Source organism: Saccopteryx bilineata, chromosome 1, assembly GCF_036850765.1.
Source record: "Saccopteryx bilineata isolate mSacBil1 chromosome 1, mSacBil1_pri_phased_curated, whole genome shotgun sequence".
Taxonomy (NCBI): Eukaryota; Metazoa; Chordata; class Mammalia; order Chiroptera; family Emballonuridae; genus Saccopteryx; species Saccopteryx bilineata.
Window position 1 is genome coordinate 206,813,937 of NC_089490.1, and position 18,325 is coordinate 206,832,261.

At 50.3% G+C, this 18,325-nt stretch overlaps 1 protein-coding gene across 47 annotated transcripts in view; it reads right to left on the minus strand.

Moving 5' to 3' along the window:
• ANK2 (ankyrin 2) overlaps positions 1 to 18,325 on the minus strand; it is a 380,522-nt gene that overhangs the window by 156,881 nt on the left and 205,316 nt on the right. For 7 of the 47 annotated variants that reach the window (XM_066234158.1, XM_066234178.1, XM_066234140.1 and 4 more), the window contains exon 1: positions 4,761 to 5,103. The exons of 20 other annotated variants lie outside the window; for them this stretch is intronic. In XM_066234158.1, the coding sequence (XP_066090255.1) occupies positions 4,761 to 4,895 (135 nt within the window). In that variant the 5' untranslated portion in view covers positions 4,896 to 5,103. Of the gene's footprint in view, positions 1 to 4,760; positions 5,104 to 18,325 lie in introns of those variants that run through there. 20 more of the 47 variants (XM_066234206.1, XM_066234013.1, XM_066234050.1 and 17 more) reach the window with 5 other exon arrangements.

An 18,325-nucleotide genomic window follows, 5' to 3' on the forward strand; every position in this document is an offset into this window, starting at 1 on the left:
TGGGTCACACCTGGACCCCGCACGACTGTGCGGAGGCAGGTCCCACACACAGCGACCCTGGGACCAGGGCAAGGTCTGCAGGACCCCTCAGAGAGCAGTCTTCCTCCCAGCGAGTGTGCAGTATACACACCGGTCGTGGGAACAGGGAGAATGGAAAGGTGTCTAAGACGGGCCACCCCTCCTGTGAGCAAAGAAGCTTAGAACACGACTGAGACGTATTCTGAATAAGAGCTGGAAGCAGCTGGGGTTTGCTCTTTGCCTCTCTCCTGCCCCACAGGCTCCCCTTTGGGGGGCTGTCAGGAGGGCTGTGACATCAGCACGTTCCAAAGTCCCTTCCGGACGCCTCAGAAAACCGCCCTGGTCTCGGGGGCCTCCCCTCCCCATGGAGAGGCGGGTACTTTCCCAGCCTGGGGCACTTGGGAACGTCTCTGCGGTGTGGGCTGCTCAGGCATCTGAAGTTCAGTGAGGGGAGGGGAGAGCTGGATACTCACCCCGGTGGAGGGCACCCACCCGGGTTGGCCTATGCCCCTCCTCCATGTGGGGGCCCTGCTGCTGGGGCCCCCGCTGCACTAGCCAAATGGAAATCAGAAATCGTGACCAGAGCAGAACTGGGTTTCCAAATTACTTTCCAGATAATTAGAAGGATCTATGCAGGGGTCCCCAAATTACGGCTCGTGGGCCGCATGTGGCCCCCTGAGGGCATTTATCCAGCCCCACCGCACTTCCGGAAGGGGTACCTCTTTCATTGGTGGTCAGTGAGAAGAGCACAGGATGCACCTGTATGCAAAGCGCGGCATCGCTCCCGTACAGTACTACTTCTGGTGACGCAGGACGCACGCGTCACAGCTCCAGAAGCACGTCATATCACTTGTTACGGCTAGCAGTGACAAATATGAAACCGCACATTGACCATCTCATTAGCCAAAAGCAGGCCCATAGTTCCCATTGAAATACTGGTCAGTTTGTTGATTTAAATTTACTTGTTCTTTATTTTAAATATTGTATTTGTTCCCGTTTTGTTTCTTTACTTTAAAATAAGATATGTGCAGTGTGCATAGGGATTTGTTCATAGTTTTTTTTATAGTCCGGCCCTCCAACGGTCTGAGGGACAGGGAACTGGCCCCCTGTGTAAAAAGTTTGGGGACTCTGAGTATACCCAGGAACATCCAGCCGCAGTCACAGCGCAGTCTCCTAAGGGGATGTTATCACGTTTTTATCTCTCTAATAATTAAACGGGACGGTAACACCATTTTAATTGATATCTTCACTAAAAAGAAAAATAGTAGCTGCAAAATACTTAGTGACAGAAAAATTTAGCAACTGACCATTTAATGACAGAACAACCCAGACACCGTGGTGGTCTCCCGACACAGAGGCAATGAGTGGCCACACCGAGAACCAGACGGCCGCGGAGCCCATCACGTCCGCTCTCTGGCTGGACTCTGCTCAGGAATCTAAAGATTAATTTTTAGATACTTTATAAAAATGACATATTAGTTGTCCAATTATAGAGTTTTAAAATGGTGCGGCTTATTAGCCGTTTCTCTTTTATGCTATTAGTTCAGTAAGCTGTTTGTTTTAAAAGCTTAGAAAATTATCATGCTACCAAATAATACTTAGTTTCATTATCTATTTTTGTACAGTATCTGTGTTTAGGTATGAAACATATCTGGAAATACTTCTAGTCTGATTTTCTGTATGATTCTTATTTTAAAAAATTTACATGGAATTTCAGATACAGACCCTACCATGGTGTTGAACAGGGGCCCCCAAACTAAGGCCCGCGGGCCGCATGCGGCCCCCTGAGGCCATTTATCCGGCCCCCGCCGCATTTCCAGAAAGGGCACGTCTTTCATTGGTGGTCAGTGAGAGGACCAACTCATTAGCCAAAAGTAGGCCCATAGTTCCCATTGGAATACTGGTCAGTTTGTTGATTTAAATTTACTTGTTCTTTATTTTATATATTGTATTTGTTCCTGTTTTGTTTTTTTTACTTTAAAATAAGATATGTGTAGTGTGCATAGGGATTTGTTCATAGTTTTTTTTATAGTCCGGCCCTCCAATGGTCTGAGGGACAGTGAACTGGCCCCCTGTGTAAAAAGTTTGGGGACCCCTGGTGTTGAAGGAGAATGGTTCTTGCGTGCTGACTCCCAACACAATTCCTGACAACCAATTTAGTCCTCCTTGCTAGACTTATCTATACGTACAGGTCAAAACATTCAAAATTCTAAGCAACACTTACAGAAAGGAAGAAAGTACGATCTCACGTAAAGCCTGCCTGACCTGTGGTGGTGCAGTGGACAAAGCATCAGCCTGGAATGCTGAGGTCACCGGTTCAAAACCCCAGGCTTGCCAGGTTCAAGGCACATACAAGAAGCAGCTACTATGAGAGTTGAAACTTCACACTCCTCCCCCCTTTCTTTCTTTCTCTCTCTCTCAAAAAAATTCAATAAATAAAATCTTAAAAAAAAAAAAAAAAAACTTACATAAAGCCTCCCAGTACGTTACATTTATATTTTTCCACAAGTTCCTTTCTGATTATGAACAAGACTAGAAACTTTATTGATCTGAAATGTGTGGCCTCACGATGCAATAAACTCTTAAAAACATTTCTAAGTTTGTTTCCAGAAGAAAGTAAGTGCCAATGACTTGTTTCTGTTTTTCCCCTCAAAAAAATAATAAAAAGAGTATGATAAAAATATAAATTCTGAGGTCTCAAGAACTGTGTCATTGACTGTGACAGGCACGACAACGGGAGGGGCTGAACAGGGAATGTGTATAAATTCTAAATTAATAAAACAAATTCTAAATTAATAAAAATCCAGACGTGTGGCGGGGGGAGCAGCTTCAGGCTGGCGGTGCCCGCTGAGAAGCGAAAAATGCCACCACTCTTACGTCTGGGAGAACATGCATTTTGCTAAAGTCCCTGCTGTATCCTTGGTGCTAAGAAAAACAACTTTTTTCTTTTGCCCTGACGCAAAGAAATTCTGAGCAGAATGCCAAGTCAGAGGTAGAAGCAGGTACATGGCCACCTCTCCTGAACCCTCCAAGTCACGTGGTCACCGTGGGCTCCCATGGGAAATACTCGAGGAAGAGTCCAGTCAACGGTCAGCAGGTTATATAAGTACATACTCTAACTCAGAGAAGTCAGACTGTAACATATATATATTTAAATAAACCTTTTGTTCAGGGCCAACATCTATGTTGATAGGGACAGAATGATTTTAATAAGGGCATAATGTGGCTGTCGATTATGTCTTCTTTTAAAAGTTTTCGAGCATTTTCTGAACTCAGAGAGGTTGTATGCATTTCCCTACCGACCCCTCCAACCTCCACGTCATGGTGACATGGGCTTTCCTTCACCTAAAAAACCTGTCAATGCACCAGCACCTCACCACTTCTGTTCTATGTTTTAAAAAATACACTTTTATGTTTTGTTTTTAAAGCAACTTTTTTCTCCAATACATTTCCTTTTTCCTAGTGATTTTTAAAAGGTGAAAAAATGGAATTCACTTGCGTAAGTCAAACATCTTGAAGGAATTACTAACTTCATTTTAAAGAATGGGTTAATGGCCCTGGCCGGTTGGCTCAGCGGTAGAGCGTCGGCCTAGCGTGCGGAGGACCCGGGTTCGATTCCCGGCCAGGGCACACAGGAGAAGCGCCCATTTGCTTCTCCACCCCTCCGCCGCGCTTTCCTCTCTGTCTCTCTCGTCCCCTCCCGCAGCCAAGGCTCCATAGGAGCAAAGATGGCCCGGGCGCTGGGGATGGCTCTGTGGCCTCTGCCCCAAGCGCTGGAGTGGCTCTGGTCGCAACATGGCGACGCCCAGGATGGGCAGAGCATCGCCCCCTGGTGGGCAGAGCTTCGCCCCTGGTGGGCGTGCCGGGTGGATCCCGGTCGGGCGCATGCGGGAGTCTGTCTGACTGTCTCTCCCTATTTCCAGCTTCAGAAAAATGAAAAGAAAAAAAAAAAAAAAGAATGGGTTAAATTCTAAATTAATAAAATAGACACATAGATGCTACCTTTTAAACAAGGGAGTTACTTCTTGGGAAACACATGTATAAATCACAACAGAACGAGCACGCAGAGTCACTAACAGTTACAGACGAGTCCCTCTTTCTCACTGCCTCCGTCCGCACACCCCCCTAGAATTACGTTCAGGGGTGCAAAGCTTTCTGCACTGCCCCTCCACAGGCGTCCTTGGTAACCACGTTGAGGAACACACACCGTGACTTCGAATCATTACATTGGATGGTCAACTTAAATATCTGATGGCTCCGCGGGGAGGCCTCTGCGTGCAAGACGATCATCCTGGTCAGAGCAGCAGGTCAGGCCCTTCTCACTGGAGCTGGTCGAGTATCAGAGGCTGTCACAGGCTGAGGCTGGACCGCCAATCAGCACAGCTTGGAAAGAGAAGCAGGGACAAAGCGTGACCCCTCAACTGGCCAAGACCCTGCCTGTGACTGCGCCGCGGGGTCAGTCCACAGGAAAAGGTATGCTCAGTCTCAGAGAAAATTCCAGATCAGACAGATACCATCCCTGTTTGTCCCCAAACGTCACATCACGGCTACAGCCGGCTCAGGAGTCAGGAGGGGCCAGCCAGCTGCACAGCCCAGCGGCCCACTGACTCAGCAGCGGTCAGGTGGCCTGATCACATCACCTCCCTCAGCTGACTTCCTTCCAGGAAGCATTGGGGATCTGACCTGTGCAGTCCACTAGGACCAGGGTCTCGGCCTCCCTCCTTGTCTGGGGCTCAGCTTACCCGCATGCCCAGCTCGGGGGCATCCTCGCTGTCACAGCCGTAGTAGTCGGGGGTCCTGTCTGCCTCCTGAAGGGGCCCCTGTGCCCTCACGCCCTTGCCCGAGTGGCAAGAGGGGCAGAGAGCGGCATTACCCATCTCAGCTCCTGGCTCCAGGTCAGTGGGTGCCTGCTTGTCCCCCGTGTTCTGTCTGGGGCTGCCGGGGGGACAGTGCCTCCAGGCGGCCCCTAGCTCCCCGGCTCAGTGCCCCTGCATGCCCCTCCCCGGGTCTACCCATCTGGCCAGCAGGCTGGTGTCAGGAGGACTCAGAGCCCCAGCAACTGCAGGCCGCATTCAGTGACCACTCGCAGCCCAGGGGCTGCCCGGCTATTTTTACACCTACCCGGCCAGCTATGCATGTCAATGCTGGGGAGGGAGGGTGTTGTTTTGTTTTTCACCATGTGAGCGGCCTGCCAGACACACTAACTTTAGCTCTGCGGGCTAGGCTGTCCCCACGGAGCATGCCGGGGCCACTCAGGGAGTGCCTGCGTCCTGCCCTCCACGCCTCTCCGTCCACTCATGGCAAACACCCGGCGGCAGGCAGACGACCTTGCCGCACAGGCAGAGCAGGTAGTTTCACAAGCTAGTCACAGCTCCCGGGATCCGCAACGGCACCCCAGGAGAGCACACGTCTTGATTCTACAGCACTCACTTCCGGGGTTAGTATGATGGACATGTGTTCCCCAGTGGTACATACAAGAAGCAGGAATGGCCTTCGACACCGTCCATGCTACCTTGGTAACCACACCTCAGGCATTTAAAGACACTGTTTCCCAGAGAGCAGCACGGCAAACAGTCCGCTTCTGAGACAACAGCGATCGAGTCGAGACTGTGCTGTGGACTGGGACGGATTAAACTGGACCCCCTAGTTAGGGTTTCTTGTAAAACTTGATGCATATGATTATTTTGATGTCACTCCCATCCCCCCACATTTGTCCTTTGTTTTGTGTATACATATCTTTTCCTCCAAATACATGTTCAGCTGCTTGCTCAGCAGTGGGTCCCGACCGAGACTTCTATATCATCCATCCACCTGATGTAGGTTCAATACTCAGTGTTTGAGGAGGTGCTGAACTGAAGGCTGTGGTTTGGGGGAAACACATCGTGGAGGATACTTAGAATTAACCACAGACCTCTCCTTTCTAATTTGTCACTTTGTTTTTACATGAAAAAATGCTGTTGTTACTTTTTTTAAAATTAAAATCAGCATTCCTAAAGTAGTCTATCCCCCCGCCCCCGCGGTGCAGAGCCCACCAGGCTCAGATTCGAGAGTGGCCTTTGGATGTAGGTTTTCGTAGGAGCGCCAGGCTGGTTTTCACCAGGCTGCTGTTCTGCGTAACTCTAGCTGGTGCCCCCGGGGCCCAGGGGGTGTGCTCCCGACCCAACCCCTATCCCCCACCGGACATCGGAGCAGCACCTGCAGGGCTCAGTGACACTGCGTCTCCCTCTCTGCGACAGGTGGAGGCACCTCTTACAACCATTCTTTAAACATCCATAACAATGACGAGGGGGCATAGTTTCTCCCTCCGCGATAAAGAGAAACCTAACCTAAACATTTTCAATGTTCAATCTTGGGGGGAGGGAGTACCGATGAGATGGAGCGTCAGTGTCAGCAGCAAGATGAGACCGGCGGCTGAGATCTGGGAGCCACGCCTCCCCAGCCGCCTGAATTATCTTCACATGAACTAAATGCTAGCCCATCAGGCCTGCGGGGGTTTCTCATCCAGGGCCCTGGGCTTGACCGGGCGCCGTTTACTGACGTGCTTGCTGACCCTTCTGAGAGCACATCTTTCGAACATTCCAATCGTCCGGGAGGTTCTGCCTCCCAAGCTGGACGCTTGCTGCTTCTTCACTACGTGTAACTACATGATACATTTTATTCAGAATCTGCTCCCAGATTTTGCGTGTTGTTGAAAGAAGAGCACTTTCCCCCCTATTTCTGGGACCAGTTAACTATTTTCAACACATGAGAACTGAAAAGTCAACAGTCTCACCTATAGGATCACGTTGCTTAAAAGCCAAAAGCAAATCCTGAGAATCTTCTCCAGCCTCCCCCGCCCCTTTTCTGGAGCTGGGATCCGACCCTCTGTCCTTACGCACAGAGGAGGGACATTGAACAGTGGCCCTCGGTGCTGGGTAGACAGGGTGCCTGTGGCCACAGTGGGACTGCTTTTGGTCTCGTCTGTCTCGGGAATGCGCCCCCACTTCCCCGCCGGGCTCCCACCTTCCTCTGTCCATCCACGTTTACCGTCTCTTCCAAGCTCATCCTTGAGTCCTCTTTCCTAGGAAAGCCTTAAGCTGCGCCATGCTAGCCCAAAATTCCATGCCCCTCTGGGAATAAGGCTGGGGCGACGACCAGCTCGTGGTCCCCAACGCAACTGTCTGCCCCACAGACTTCCTCGGATATAAAACACAGACTACAGTATGAAGTCTGTGCTGCGTGAACAAAAGCAGAGCAGCCACAGACAGGAGGAGCACAGATCCACAACGTCCACATTGAACTGGACCACCCTGACCGGAGCGTCTCCGTCTTACACACGAACTGGAATAGATTCGAAAATTATCATCAACCTCTCTGAGTGAGTCCCCTCTTAGTTTTATTTCCAATTCAGCAATTACCATCCTTTCTAGCCTTTGGAAAAAAAATTAATGTTTTGAGTGAAACCTCCTAGAAAAAAATGTGTAGTGCTTTGTTAAAGAAAGAAAAACAAAATGTTTGTGAAGGAGACAGAGTAGAACTCAGAAAGGACAGTGACAAGTCTCAGGACACATGTGCTAAGTGACTCGAGTCAGCCTTCCTCCCCTCCCTTCTCCTCTCCATCCAGAGGACCCGGGCTCCTTCCCAGAGAGAAGCTCTCTCTTCCTGAGTAAGAGTGCATGTCGCTGTCACCACCGCAGCCCCAGGGGGCACCTATGCCCCTGGTCACAGTTTAATGCCTGAACAAGGATGGGCAAAGAAAACACAGGTGCACATGCAGGGGCTCCTGGGACTGCTGGAATGTTCCACTTTCTGACGGGCAGATTTCAATCACTAACTCGGATGCAACACGGACGTGAGGCAACCTCCAGTGAACAGCTTCACAGCCCGATGCTTCTGGCCTCACCAGACCCCGGGGACGGGGTCCACAGCAGTCAAAACACGGCCAGGTCCATCTCTTACTGGTTAACTAAGGGTGGCCGCCAGCCAGGCCTGTCACGACCCCCCTCAGTGAGGGGACCACTGGTCCCCCGACATTCCGTCCACCAGAAGACAGGGCAAGGAGGACTGTGCCACACCCTTGCCGTACAATGTGCCTGTGACCGCAGGGACCTCTGTGGACATCGGACAAGGGCTGCTTTCTGCCACGGCAGAACAATGTCACCACTGTGCTCAGAAATGCTTCAAAGTCATTATGGCAAATTACTCAGAAAGCAAATATTTGCATGTTTGACCACTTGCAGAGCAGGATCCTTAGACTCGGTGCCTGACTCAGAAAGGGAAATTGAAAGCCCCCTGACGTAACATATTTGCAATATCTTCCTCCACCCCCCACCCCTCACCTTTATCCTCCCCACTTTTTTTTTTAACATATTGATTGATTTCAGAGACCTTGTCTAAACAGAAGTCAAAAGCCAGGAAGGACTGAGGGTGAAGGCCAGCTTCCCGGCTGTATCTCCCCAAAGTAGACCCTCAAGTCTCCAGGACAGCAGATCTGAAAACCGGCCACCGCCGTGTTAAATGTCACCCGCGGTTAAGAAACAGCCAGAATCATCAGAAAGTGAGCACCTCCAAGAAGAAATAACTAACTCGGTTTCAGCCCTTTTTCTGACATGAAGTGAAAGCCTCCTGGCTAGAAGTTCCTCAGCCCAGGTCTGGGTCTACTGCCCACTCACCCGCATGGACCTCTGCGACCTTGTAGAGCCCAGGCTTCACTTCCCTTCCATAAAATGTGGGGTGAGATGAGACCACTGCCTGGTCCATCCCAGGTCTGGGGGGTTTTGCCTCTGTGAAACAGGGCTTGTTAACATCCGAATGCAGCTGAAACCGACCATCTATTTTAGTGTGTTATCAAGAAAAAAAGAGAAGTACTCGCATCCTGATCCCAGGTCCCGGGTCCCAGGTCCGGGTCCTGGTTCTGAGCGGCCCTGTTCAGCACTGATGTTCTGGGGTGTCCAGGCGGGGGGACAGAGAGATGAAGGGGCCATGAGGACGTGACAACTGTGCTGTTGTGGGAGCCCTGCCCCTGCACCCCGCCCTGCCACACTCCGGCGGCCGCAGCTGGACACCGGTTCTTACCTCCGGGGACATGGGGCAGGCTGGTCCTAGCAGGACTGTGGGGACAAGTGGCTACAAGGCACCAGCACAAGCTGTCGGCGATACCCCCTCAACTGCTCCAAGTCATCTGTGTGAAAGGCAAGTAGTACAGCCTCTTAAAAAGACTGGAGAGGCTTGACCGGGCGGTGGCACAGTGGATAGAGCATCGGACTGGGACACAGAAGCCCCAGGTTCAAAACCCCAAGGTCTCTGGCTTGAGCGCGGGGTCATTGGCTTGAGTGTGGGATCATAGACATGACCCCATGGTCACTGGCTTGAGCTTAAGTTACTGGCTTGAGCCAGGGGTCACTCGTTCTGCTGTAGCCCCCCGTCAAAGCACATATGAAAAAGCAATCAATGAACAACCAAAGTGCCACAACAAAGAATTGATGCTTCTTATCTCTCTTCCTTACTGTCTGTCTGTCCCTATCTGTCCCTCTCTCTCTCTGTCTCAAAAAAAAAAAATTTACTGGAAAAAAATTTTTTTTACCAGACATCTATAAAGTGGCAAACTAGAAAAAAAAGTGTCACTCAAAATCACGGATTCATTTCTCTCTTTCTCTTCTCTGAGTCGTAGGGTTGTTGGAGAACACCTGTCACAGGTGGAAGACGGGAGGGAGAATGTCTCTTAGTCTGAACTAACAACGTATGCGAGACATGTAGTTACCCCACCTGAATGCACACAGCACATCATTGCTAACGTGTAAGATGCGCGTTACTTTGGCTGAATTTAGAAATCTGTTAGAATATAACCCTACTCCTTTGTAGGAGCCGTAATTCAAGACCAATGATTGTGGGGAGATGTGTTCATCTGATTAAACTAACATGTCATGACCCCTATTGTGTGCAGAGGCCTCCACATCCAATCACATCACACCAAGGACATGTCCTCCCGACTCTGGGAATCACTGACCTGTGGAAACAAACCCGGGACATTCTGAGCGACACGTGCTTCCCTGGGCTTGGCACACTCACTGTAATTTTATTTTATTTTTTTCTTTTTTGGCTGGAAGTTAAACATGCAATGATTTTCACCAGTTGGATGTGTTACATAAATGATCGATCAGAAAGCTGCTACATAATTTATAGATCTACACCAGGCTCCCTATGTCCCTGTGCAGGATAACTTTCCTAACCGAGGTCAGTATGGGTGAGTTTTACTATTTATTCTGTGCACAAACTAATCGAAATGAACCGCGGCGCTACGGCCGTGCTCACGAGCATCAGCCAACCAGTTCCGTCTTAGTCCTCTGCCAGCCCCTGCAGACTCCGCCTCGGAGGTCAGGGTCCACAGGGGGCTCTGTGACAACAGAGCTCACCACTCGGGAAGCTGTCTGAAGACCACTGCACCCCCCACTTGTCGCACGAAGGGGGCACTCGATGAAGGTCAGCACGGACACTGGAGGGACGGAGGGCAGAGGGCAGGGAGTGCAGAGCTGTCCGTGGGCCGTAGACACCAGGCTCCCTCACGTTTACCGGACTGTGAAACACAACATGAACAAAAAAATTCAGCCACTGTGCGCTCCGAATGTTCCTGGAAGGAACTATGTGTGTAGTAAACACTCAGAAAACACACAAAGGCCTAATCTGTGGTGGCGCAGTGGATAAGGCACCGGCCTGGAATGCTGAGGTCGCTGGTTCAAAACCCCGGGCTTGCCTGGTCAAGGCATGTACGAGAAGCAACTATTATGAGCTAATGCTTCCTGCTCCTCCCCCACCACTCTTTCTCTTTCTGTAAAATCAATATATAAAATCTAAAAAAAAAGGAAGAAAGAAAACACAACTACTGAATGAAGCAGGCTCCCCCCAAGTTCCTCTGTAGGATGGGGGAGCAGCAGGGGGCCAGGCTCCATTACCATATGGCCTTCACAATTCCTTAGGGAAGCCTCGATCAGTTTTCAGTTTGCTGACATTCTTGGAAGTTTCCATCTGTAACCGGGAAGACAGTTGATAGAGGTCATCGAAAAGCACACTGAGTGACTGGGGCGTGGCACCCCTGTTGATGGGTGACGGGACAGTCTAGTACCCAAAGCACCAACCTTCTCAGAGGGGCCTTCGCGGGAGGCTGGGCAAATGCCAACCGGCTATGCCTGTGTGGTGCCCACCACCCGTCTAGACCTGCTGGTCTGAGTCTCGCACATGCCGCAGCTGTTAGACTCAGCGCTTAGCGCTCAGATAAGATCAACGGGAGTGCCGAACTCACGAGAATTTACAACCCACCCTCCGCGTGATGTCTTATTACTAAGCAACAGGAAACCCCACCGTTATGCTCAAACGCACTGCTCGTGACGTGACTGAGATGAGCGGATAAAAGCCCATGCGTCCTGTCCACGTCTCTCCAGCCTAACCTCACGTAGCATCTGGACAGTGATCTCCTGTCGTAGGTCACAAGTGCTCGTCCACACGCACTTATAGCCTCAGTCCGTGCACCCTCCCCAGAGGTTCCAGGGAAAGAGCAGGTTTCTGGGTCCCGATGTACAAGAGGGTTTATGGTTTTGATACATCTGTCATCACCGAAAGAACTTCACTTATAACACCAAGCCCAGTTGAAGGTAATCTACATATGTACTCAAATATTTTAATCTGTTGGTCTCAAAGTATTTTAAAATAATAATTTTTCCCAACAAAATAAATACACACGCACATACACGGTTTGAAATGAAGCAGGAGACAGAAGTTTAACATAAAAGCCAGGTGATGGCCAGGCATTCGTCAGCCAAGAACATAGTCACCAGTAAACCTGATAGATTGTGCGGACAGCAAACGGCGTCCCGAGAGGCTCTAAAGGTGTCGAGTGCACCCAGCTCCGCCGTGCTCACCCTCTGTGAGGTCAGAAGATATTGCTGCTCGTTTCTTAAAAACCACACGTTGAGTGTCCATTTAATCAAGAATTAAATTAACTACAATTATAAAATGATGGACTACATTCAATCCACGTCAAAAACTTGAAAACGTAAAGTGCCAAAAAAGAATCTGAATTTTATTGCCCAACCGATAATTTGGGTTATATTTCAAGATCTTACTAGAGCAAATTTATTCTTTGTCCCTTAAAGTATAAATAAAGGTTTATAATCATTCACATAGTATTCCTACTGGACTCAATATCTAGACAAGTGGTCTACAATCCCTGGGCCACGGACCGGTACCAGTCCGTGGGCCATTTGGTACCGGTCCGCAGAGAAAGAATAAATAACTTACGTTATTTCCATTTTATTTATATTTAAGTCTGAACGATGTTTTATTTTTTAAAAATGACCAGATTCCCTCTGTTACATCCATCTAGGACTCACTCTTGATGCTTGTCTCATAAGTTCGACAATTATATTTAAAAATACCACAGTTTTTACACCGGTCGCATAATTTTATTTTGTGCATTTATCTGTCCCACCATAAAGGCCGGTCCATGAAAATATTTTCTGACATTAAACCAGTCCATGGCCCAAAAAAGGTTGAGGGCCACTGATCTAGAGTATATATCATTTCTTCTCCCCAGAGAATAGGAGAATTTTTTTAGTTTTAATTACAACCTACTTCTTCTAATTTTTTAAGACAATAATTTCACAGGCAATCAAAACCCCTGGGAATATTAAAAATAAAAATATTATAAAATCAATATTGTTAATTCAATGCTCCTAACATTGTGTCAGAGTGGTCTTGTCCCTCAGCTACAATGTCCGGCCACATGTGGTTAAGGAAGAACACAGAGCCTCCACCTCGAACTTCAAATTCCTGTCTCTACCATAATAAGCTACAGTAAATAGACTCTTATGCTAATGAGATCAGCATATAATTTATCTCCTCTGCAGGAAGATTAAAAAAAAAAAGAAAAGAAATGTAAGTATGATAAGAAAATATAGACCTGTTTTTAAAACTTGAGGTTTTTTTCTTTTTATTTTATTTTTATTTTTCTGTATTTTTCCTAAGTTAGAAGTGGGGAGGCTGAGAGACAGACTCTGCATGTGCCTGACCGGGATCAACCCAGCATGCCCACCAGGGGGTGATGCTCTGCCCATCTGGGGCGTTGTTCTGTTGCAACCAGAGCCATTCTAGCACCTGAGGTGGAGGCCATGGAGCCGTTCTCAGTGCCCAGGGTCAACTTTGCTCCAATGGAGCCTTGGCTGTGGAGGGGAAGAGATAGACAGAGAGAAACAAGAGGGGGAAGGGTGGAGAAGCAGATGGACGCTTCTTCTGTGTGCCCTGGCCGAGAATCGAACCTGGAACTTCCACACGCTGGGCCAATGCTCTACTGCTGAGCCAATTGGTCAGGGCGAGTTTTTCTTTTAAGAGCAATTATTAAAAATATTTTTAATAAAAATGTTTTTCCTTTTTCCCAGTTCTTTAGAGCTAGTGTTTGAATATGCTCAGGGCTTTCTCAGGTCGACAGAGAGTCGCTCCACTAAGCCAGTGTTCTCCCAGACCCGCTGCGGAACCTGTCCTCCACTCCACTGACCAGAGGCTGGCAGTGCCCAGAGTGACCTCCCCAGAGCCAAGACCCGATCAGGCAGAATCTTCGCCTGTGTCCTGTGGGAGCTGATGCCCCCACCACAGTCTTGTCTTTGTCTTTTTTTCTCATAATTTCTCCTGCGTGTGTCTTTACTGTGAATGCCTCTTACCTCCAATGCAAACGCTAACCTTCCGCCAACCACAACCAGTAATAGAGGAAGCTCAGAAATGCAAAAGCATCTCACAGCCATCAGCCTACACTAAGTTCTCACAGAAAACATGCATCCGCCCACTCTCGTTCGTGACGAAGAACGCATACCAGTGCTCGGGTCAAGCCCCCACTCTCGGCCATGACGAGACCCAGCCGCTCGGATACATGTCACAAAGGCAGGGCGGCACGCACGGAAGTCCACGGCCCCGTCTTCTTTTCAAGTGGCCTCTGAGGTTTGAAGTCAGACTCTTCAATTCCTACATCCTGGTGGCTGTACCATTTGCTTCTGATTTCCTTCTGCGACGACTCATTAATTAGGACTAGACGGCAATGATCTAATCAGGCTGGGTCAGATTTTACTAAACACATAGGTCATGTTCTGTTTGGGTGACTAAGAAGTACATCCATCACGACAATTTAATTTTATCCTCCATTCTTCCTAAAATGGAATCATCGATAAGAGCGAATCCAGGCTCCCATGAACCACTGACATTTTAAAACGTCAATTTTACTGAAATACGTTCTATTTTCATAGTGTTCGATTTCAGCTGCTCCGGGGATCAAATGTTAAAACCGTCTCCAATAACGTGTCTCCTTCTCTTTGTTCTGGGAGCTGATACTGTTCAGCTTATTACCCCACATTAGGGTGAGGGAAGGTCGATTCCCCGTTTATTAAAGGAATCACAGAGACTCTTGGCCCCAGCGGAGAAGAAATTGCCTCGAGACCTTTGGTGCTGCCCAGGCGTGAGCCTGAAGTCAGCCACACCTCCTCACCTTCACTTCCGTCTGTGTGGATGCTCCAGGTGTCTCCGTGGTTGCAGTAGATAACACCACACTTTCAGGGACATTGAGAGCTGCCTGCACTTGCACTTGGATAAAGTGACTCAAACTTAATCGCCCACCTGGGGCCTGTGGAACCCCCTCACCTGCCCCCACTCTCTTCCAGGGATGCCAGAGGCAGACCTCAAGGACTGTACCATCTGCTCAGATGCCACTTGAGTGGTCGGACAGGCAAAGGGTCCAGAGGCTTGAGCCCTTGGCCATTCAAACCATTCTGACTTCTTCCTGTAATCTTATGATGGGGACCTTGCTCGAGGGTGAACCACCCTGTGTCGCCCAATCCTGCATGACTGGACCCTTGAAATGTTAAAAATGGTTCTGCACAGTTTTATGATACCTACTCTGCCTCTCAGGCATGCTTCTCCCGAGCGTTCTCAGGTAAGACGGAGAAGCCCAAGTCCATGTTGCCCAGCGTTTTCTCTCCCCTCCTTCTCACCCTTCCTTCCCCCACCTGGTGACAGGGGGTGACGACCACCACCCTGCTCGGCGGCCGCGGCCGGGATCATCGCCTCCGCTCCACTCTTCCCCCCTAGGAATGGGATGTCCCTCAACTGTATCTGTTGCCTGTCCAGCCTGCATTTAAAAGCCCGACAAAATCAGATGTGGTGTCCTCGTGACCGCAGCACAGTCCAGCGAACAGGCGTGTGCTACAGAATCGAACGTCTAGGGGGTCCTGTCTGTCAGGGGAGGTGTTTCTTTACTCTGAGATTTGGGGGTGAATGCACTCATCTTTCTAAGCTTCTTCTCCCTCACCTGAAAAAAAAATGAAGTTAAAACACCTGCCTCGTTGTGAGAATCGAATGCTATCGTAAGTAGCGGCAAGCAGCCGAGTACAAAGCCTGTATGTTCTGAGGTCTCCCTCTATCAGTCCCACCTCCCTGCCTCCCTTCACCCACATTTCAGAACAGATGGGTCAGCTCCCTCAGACTCCCGCCCAGCGCCGGCTCATGATGAGGTTGCCTTCCGGAAGAGGTCTTGTGTGTGGCTCCTGTCCTCCTCACTGACCACCTGGAAGCAAGTTCCTTCACCTCTATCCAGGGACAGCCGGTCATTAAGTCACCACCAAGCACAATATTGTTATCCCCTCATGTCGTCACAGAGGAGGATGAAGGGGACTTCCAAATTTAGTCTATGTGACCGCTCTCTGGAGCCGCTCTGGCTGGCGGACGGCGTGAGGGTGTCGTGGGCCGGATACACCCTCTAAGGCAGTAGTCTCCAACCTTTTTTGGGCCATGGACCGGGTTAATGTCAGAAAATATTTTCACGGCCCGGCCTTTAGGGCGAGACAGATAAATGTATCACATGACCGAGACAAGCATCAAGAGTGAATCTTAGATGGATGTAACAGAGGGAATATGGACATTTTTTAAAAATAAAACATCGTTCAGACTTAAATATAAATAAAACAGAAATAATGTAAGTTATTTATTCTTTCTCTACGGACTGGTACCAAATGGCCCACAGACCGGTACCGGTCTGCGGCCCAGGGGTTGGGGACCACTGCTCTAAGGTATATTCATGACATCTTCCCTCCCAATCCTGCGGCTCTGAACCATAATCAACATTGGTGAGTGGTATCGTGCTGGCCAAGAATACATGTGACCAGGTCTTCACTTGACTCCCAAGTCCTGACAGCGGCTGGAATGCCCGGGGCCACGTGTCCCTGCCCGGCAACCCGGTGCTGGCTCTGCCGACACCTCCCCATACCAGAGAAAAATGAGAGCACATCCTGAGAGAATGTGTTTATTTCGGGGCCTTCTGTGCATCAAGCCTGTGTCTTTAAGTGAGGGGGACATCACCTTGCCTTCATTTCAAACTCAGCATATGCACAGCGATATGTTTTTATTTCCCCCTGAACTCCTTCTGGAGTGTTTGCTTCACCAACAACGCCACCAGTTTTTAATGTCACTGAAATGTGCCGATGTCCCTCCTGTTCACCCACCTTTCCCGTTTCCAGGCGAGGGCTCACATCCGGCCTGCCCGCTGCCCCGCCCTGACTTCCCCTGCGGCCCTTCCAATCCAGCCCGTCCACCCCTCAGGGACTGTGGCCATCCCTCCTGAGCTCCTGTCCCTCTCCCCGATGGTCACATCACAGGTCCTGCCGCGGGTGCCCACGTCTGCTCCACTGAGCTCAGCTGGTCTGACAAGTCCTCCATGTGGTCAGCTGTACTTCGGACTGTCCGCTCCTCCTGCCAGCCCCGCTACTCAACCCTCCGGTCATCCCCCTGGGCGTCCCCCCCACCTGCCCACCTTACTCATCACCTGCCCAGTCTGATGTCCACCAGCTACACTGAGGTAAGAGCCCTCACACTGACCGTGTGCCCTCCCCTGGCTTTTCCCGGCGACACGAACCTTAAATACCTATATCGGGGAGAACTTGCTTGAGAGAAAATACCTATTTTTACTCAAAGATCTCTACCTGAAGCATTGCCGTGTTGGGAGCCTCGGGACTCATGCTGGAAGTGGGCATGAAGGCTTCTGGGAATAGGCACCTGGTAATTCAGAGGGATGAACAAGTCGAGTCCGAACGGGCAGCTAGTTGGCCGAGTGGGAGAGGCGGCGGAAACTGGAATATGTCGCCATCTGAACTCCCGGATTAACCGTGTTTTGTAGGATTTTAAAGGTCATGGAAGTGATTAAACTGCCTCGTGAGCTCGTGTGTCGCTCACTGAGAACACAGAGCTCGGATCGGAGGCTCGGGCGTGAGGCCAAGGCCGCGACGGAAAGGCCTGCGCCCCTAGCAGGACCCCTCCGATGGCCAGTGTCCTGACCTCCCTTCCTGTCCCGGCTGTTGTCGAGGACCAGAGCCACACGTTACTAGAGACAGCCTCCTGTGGCAGACGGCGGAGTGTGCCACGCGGTACATACAGCCCTCACAGGGCCCCCCAGTCAGTGTCGTGGCCACCGCTGACCCCTGCCACCCACCTCTCCACCGTCACCGTAGCTCGAGCTCACGCCGGCGCCTGTCTCCCGCACCCATGCCAGACTTCCACATCTGCCCCCAACGACCGCGCTGAAGTCACGCCTTCTCAGTGACCACCTGGACAGAACGAAGCTCCTTGTGTCTCAGTGGCCTCCACCCACAAAGGAGGTGGGCTATCCCACTGACACTTGGTGGGTTTCAGTTGTGTGTGAATGTGGCACCATTTAACTGGGTATCCTGGCCCCGCTGGAGGCAGGAGCCAATAAACGAGATAGTTTGTGTGCCCCCCCCCCCCAGCTGGGAAAAATTCAGGAGCTGGCTTCTTCCCACTGAGCTGTACAGGTGAGCGGTTTCTGAACTAGTGAGTTTCCTATGTGTGCAAACACCTAACACGTGGTCCTGTTCCTCTCAGGACCTGCACTCACAGCTGCCACCAGCCTCTGCCACACGACCGGCTCCACGGTGACACCCATGTGGGCTGGTGAGTCCCGCTGGTGTCGGTACACAGGGGGTTTCACAGAGACTAAGGCACCCGCCAGGCTCTAAGGTTACCTCACTTTCTGAGTGCCTTGCCCTAACATCTCCCAGAACACCCCACACGCCCCGGGGGGACGACAGCCCTTTGTCATCGCTTCTGCCAGATAAGCGCTCACGAACACAAGACCTATACTTTGCATCCCATGTACAAAAACCGTTCATCTCACCTCAAATTCAACACAATGGCCCGAACAACACTTATGGTTCTCTCGAAAGGACCTCTTACCGGGAGGTCTGGGAGCTCCTGCCACGAAGGCCCAGTGTCGTGTCATACATGGAGA